Here is a 5,716-nt window from a genome sequence, read left to right on the forward strand (position 1 = left end):
TCATCATTGCAACGCCGCGCTTTATCTCCTCTTCTGCAACTCTCTCTCTCTCTCTCTCACTCACTGAGTCGCACTAACTCCATGGGCTCAGCTTCTACACTCTCTCTATGCTCTCACTCAACGGTACACCTGTTCTCCACCTTTTACCTCATCCATTTACTATAACTAAACTGAATTCTCAAACAAAAATAAATATCTAATTTCTCCTTTTTTTGTGGTAATTTTTAGGTGAATTTTGAATTTCATCGGAGAAAACTAGGGTTTGGAAGGGACCAAACAATAAACAGCTCACACAGAAGCTACGTTTTGCTTCCTATTTCGCCTTCACTGTATTTCAGTAGTAGTAGTAATAGAAGTAAATGCTTGCAGCTGAAACGCGTAATTGTTCGAGCTGCCTCGTCTAGTAGTACTGGTTCGAGACGTTCGTCGAGTTCTCGGAGAGTTTACAAGGAATCACAAGCTCAACCGCCAACATTACCTGTTGATCAAATTGCTTCTTTTGTTGTGCCCGCCGGTGCTTTTGTGATTATCTCTTTTGGTATTCACATTTTGCCTTCTTTTTATATTTTTTGTATGAATTTGTTGTTTTCTAATCTTTTATGAAGACTACTGGAGTGAAGCGGAATGGATATAGAAGATTCATTTAGTGTAAGGAGTTTTTACACTCAGTGTAGATTTTTGATCAGGTATAGTAATATTTCATGACTAGAGGCATCCAGAGGATGCAGAAACTGATAATAAAAGAGATAAATCTCCCTGCAAAACATACGACCATATCCACCTAACTACTCATGGAACTTAGAAAATCAAGAAATAAAATAGGATTATCTACATCAAAATGGTTCCCTCAAACAAAAAGATTAAGCAAATATCTTCTACGCCAACTATCAGTGGAGTTTAACCTCTGATTGTAGGTGACTTACCTTTTTACCAATTGATATTTAGCATAGAGATTTGGTTGGATAATCTAATAAGTGACCTGATTGTGTAAATATCTTTTAAGCCATCAATGCGACCAACTTAAACTCTTTACTCGAGTAGTTTGCGTTTTTTATCTACTCTTATTTTTAGTTAATACTAGTAATATACCAAGAATCGCAATTTAGAGAAGTTTAAATATAGTTCATTAAGACGAGAAGTATCTATTGTTTCTGAGAGTATGAATATCTTCTAACTTAATTTTTTAATAGGGTCTCTCTCTCATTGCTTTTTCCTTTCAATCTAACTTTTACATCTTACAACTTTGTGGAGAATACGGTGGGTGTGGTGGATGCCGTAATGAGAATTGAGATGGAAAAAATTTCAAAGGAAGATAGCTATTGGATTTTTGAAGCAGGATTACAAAATAATAAGCTCAAGTCTATGTTTTCCATTGTGTAGTTGTTTGTTATTGTCTTTTTATGTTCTGTTTAATTTCTTGAGATTACAGTTCCATCTTTTTGCATCAGTTTAAACTCAATATAATGCACCTTATAACTTTTGCAAACTAAATAAAATTTGCTCGTTGTTGTTCTTGCATTTTTCCTCTTCGCCGTGCCAAATTAGTGGTCTAGGCAAGGCTTTAATATTTAAGGTAGAGGGAAGATGTAAATGGTATTCCAATTTAGGCAGATGCTGGAATTGGCACTAGCTTTATGCTACTTATGTTTATAATATCTTTACCATTCTTACTCCTAAGGATGTGGCTTAGTGGTCAAGGAAATGGGTGCAAACTTTTGAGACTAAGGTTTAAATCTCAGCAAAGACGACAAACACTAAGTGGTTTCTTCCAATCTGCCTAAGTGGATAGAGTTACTCAGTACATGTGCTGGTGGAAGGTAATATGTACCCAGTTGAATAGTCGATGTGTGCGCAAGCTAGCCCGAACACCATCATTATCCCGATAGAATCCTTACCATTCTCCCAAAAGAAAAAACAATCAATGATGCTTGAATAGGTCAGGCTTCATGCGGTACCCAAAAAGAAAGGAAGGGTTCATGAGGTCTTGTGAAGTTTCAACTTTATAATGAAGTTTCAAGTTATCTGAGTGCTTGGCACTATGGCCCAGACTCAGTAGTTCAACTATGAAGTAGAACTAAAGTCTTTAAAGCAGTACATCCTGCGTTAAATCACCCTCTTTTTATTAAGTTGTTTATGATTAAAAAATGAGTAAACAGACAAGAGCTTGTAATTGTTCTTAGCATTGGCTCACATTTAGAACTTAGAAGTGCAGCACACTTGTTCAAACTCGAACTTACCTTCATTAATTCCAGTTAGCTCGTTTTTGGTGTCCCAGCTTCTATTTTTGGTGTCTATGGCTAGAAAGGAATAGCAGATGCTTTGAAGGAAACTCTTCTCCTATTCATGCTTTGAAGTGTAGATGTCTTACAAATACTTTTTGCTGGAGTAAACATCATACCGTAGATGTTTTTGATCAGCTTTTTGTCTTTATTAGCTCCTTAGAAGGCATATAGGGTGATCACTGTTTCAGGAGCTATTTCTTCTTTTTTTCCCTATCCTTTTACTTGTAATTCGCAGCATCTACTGGGTGCATTTTTAATGAAATACATCTTACTTGATAAAAAAAAAGTTCCAGTTAGGATTGCCGTTTTCATTTTTTAGCACTTTGTATCATTTTAAATGTTTCGGTGCGTTTATTCCCATGAATGGATCGTGTACTTTGACATTTTGACCCACCTACTATTTAGTTGGCAATCTGTTGCAAACATTTACTCCCTCCGTTTCAAATTAGATGAGGTACTTTCCTTTTTAGTCTGTTACAAAATAAGTGACACATTTCTCAATTTGAAAATAATTCAACTTTAAACTCTTCATTTTACCCATTTTACCTTTAATGAGAAGCTTTTATAACCACATAAATGTCATGGCCCCACAAAGCTTTTACCCCTCAAGCTTTTAAGACCACAAGTTTCAAAAGTCTTCTTCTTTTTTCTTAAACTCCGTGCCGAATCAAACTACCTCATCTAAATTGAAACGGAGGGAGTAATTGTTTCTATTTCTTAATTATCTAAATAGGTTAGCCATTGGAAAATGTATATCCCCTCTAAGTCAGTGATTTCTCTTGCGGCTTTTGAGGAATAGATGATGCAACAACTTCACTATTTCATTCTTTGAACTAAATCCTTTCTTGTAATGATGCTTGCTTATGTTGTCATCTTTTAGTTGTCAACTATAGTTCTATTCTTGACGGACATGTAGCGTGTGATGACTTGTCCCACATTTTATGCAGTCTTCATTTGACTGTCTCCTGAAAGTCAAGAGAATCAGGAAGAGGAGTATTCTTATTAATTATGTAATTGCTAGAAGTTAATAGAATTGTTAAATTTTGTTACAGCTGTTAGAGAGAGCATATTTATTTATCTTTATATATCTGCAACATGTCCCCTCACGTGCGGGACTGGCACTTATAAACAGTTCATCAAGCACTGATTTCATTGCTTCTAATTAGGCCAAATACATATGCAACCACTTAAACTTGCCTCAATATTTCATTTAGACACTTAAAACTCGAGTTAATACCTATTGAACCCCTAAACTCATTCAAAAATGTTTTATTAAACACATTTTGCTGCGTGGCAGAATGTGTGTTTTGCACTCTCTCTGAGCGCGTGTAGTATCTAAAAAATGGTTAACTTTTTCCTTTTTCTCTTTTCCCTTTTGCTTTTCTCTTTTCTTAGAAGCTGTTGACCCACCTTGCTGGAAATTTTCTTGTCGGCGGCGAGTTCCATGGCTTGCTTGCAAAACTACTTTCTCATCTGTTTCACCTAGCCAGTACCTTCCTAATTGCCAATGTTGTGGAATTCGAATTAATCTATCTCACCTCCTACCATTCTTCTCTAAGTGCCTTACAATTAAGCTTGAGTCCCTGAATAATAAAACTCACAAGCTTGTCTTATCACCATTAATGGCCCAGTACCCAGCATCAAATTCTTCTTTTTATCAGTTCTATATCCCAATTTCTGCTTCGTAAGAATCCAATTTTTCATGTGGTTCGATGTATTGACTGTAAATTGATTTAAGCAAAAAGGTGGCAACAAATGACTATCGCCACCAGCTCCTCGCCGCTCTCTGCCTTATTGGTCAATATCATCAACACCCCACTGGCCGATTCCATCAAAAAACACAACCACTCTTCCAGCAAACATCTAGCTAGATGAGCTTATGTGCAACTCTTTGAGACAAAGAGGAAAAGAGGGATAGGACTGGACTTCGTTCATAAAATTGATGAAAGTGGTGGAAGAAGATTAGGAGGGGAGGTAGAGTTGTGCCGCAGGGGGGGGGGGGATTGTTAGGACTGGACTTTGCTTGACAAGTCATATTTATTTTCGACATGTATATTTCTTATTGGTGCCATTTTCCATGTCTGACACGTTTAATACACGCGCTTTGTTTTGTTTGTAAGCTGTCAAAATTGTGTTTAATAGATATACTTCTGGATGAGTTTAAGCGTCAGGTACTAGCTTGAGTTTCGGTGTCTAAATTAAATATCCAGGCAATTTTAAGGGGTCGCATATGTATTTGGCCCGTCTAATTAATTCTAGCTTTTAGAGTTTTACATTCTCAACTTTATCAAAAAAGGTTTAAATTCCCCAGAGCTCTTTCTTCAAAAAAGAATTGATGAAGCTGCTTAACTCTGCATCTTCAGAAAGAATAAAGTTCTTAGTATTGCCACATTGTTTCACTGGTTCCACCATTGACTATAGGCCCTTGCCATCTTCTATTGCTGCTCCCTTCTCTTTGTACTCGTTACAAGTAGTATCCTTTCTACTTTAGCCTGTGATTTTTTTCTGGAGGTTGAGTCTTGTATGAACATGGCAGTTTGACTGAAGAATATTTCTACCTATAATTGTGACCAGAAATAGTAATCTTAAATAAAAGGAGGATTCTCTATATTGTGCTAATCTATGTGTTCAGTTGACAGTTTTGTGGAAGCTGGTGGAGAAAATTCTTCAACCCAAACCAGCCAAGACTTCAGCAGAAGAAAGCAAATCTACTGAAGGAGTAAAGTGGTTCATCGCCCCTGGGACAAACTTGTTGCCTGGTTTTGGTGAAAAGATTGAAAGAGAATCCAAGCTAAGGCTTAATGAGTTTGCTAAAGAGCTTAGATCTTTCAGCATTGTTGACATGTCAGGTAAAATTGCACTCAGTTGCTGGCTCAGCTGCTTCACATATCAAAATTGGTGTTCAAACTATGCTAAGTGCTGGCGTAAAAGATATCTACTTTTTTTTTTGGAAAGCTTAGATCAGGAACTTTAATTATTTATGGTTTTCAGGAAAGTGATGATGTCTGCAAAAGATTTGCCTAAACGTGTTAATTTTTAAGCACCCACCTCAACCCAGAAAGAAAACAAACAAATACCGAACCGAAGATGCTGCTTTTTCCCTTGTTTTGTGATAAAACATGTTTTGCTTACTGATAGTGTCTTAAGAATATTTCCTAGACGTGTTGCAAGTTTAAGCTCCCCCCCCCCCCCCCAAACACACACCCAACCCCAAGCTCAAGACACCATGTTCAAATCTTTGCTGCATTTTTCTTGTTTTGTGACTAGACATGGTTTACTTACTGATTATGGAATTATAATTCAAATCGCAAGGTGCTTGGTTGAACATTTTAGTGTTTGGCAGGTCGAAACTTTGGAAATGACGGGCTAATTTTCCTAGCAGAGAGTTTAGCATATAATCAGGTAATGTATTTTTGCCTCTCTCTCTCTTCCCC

General features: G+C 36.8%; 1 protein-coding gene across 2 annotated transcripts in view; it reads left to right on the top strand.

The window, feature by feature from the left end:
- The window catches only part of LOC109242011 (protein NLRC3), a 10,057-nt gene continuing 4,341 nt past the window's right edge, over positions 1-5,716 (top strand). For both annotated transcript variants that reach the window (XR_002070337.1, XM_019408838.1), the window contains exons 1-4: positions 1-123; positions 229-538; positions 4,922-5,131; positions 5,626-5,684. Coding sequence is in view for 1 of the 2 variants with exons in the window: in XM_019408838.1 (XP_019264383.1) it covers positions 82-123; positions 229-538; positions 4,922-5,131; positions 5,626-5,684 (621 nt within the window). In the remaining variant the exon portion in view is untranslated. The remainder of the gene's footprint in view (positions 124-228; positions 539-4,921; positions 5,132-5,625; positions 5,685-5,716) is intronic.

This window comes from Nicotiana attenuata, unplaced genomic scaffold (assembly GCF_001879085.1).
Source record: "Nicotiana attenuata strain UT unplaced genomic scaffold, NIATTr2, whole genome shotgun sequence".
NCBI classification, from domain to species: domain Eukaryota; kingdom Viridiplantae; phylum Streptophyta; class Magnoliopsida; order Solanales; family Solanaceae; genus Nicotiana; species Nicotiana attenuata.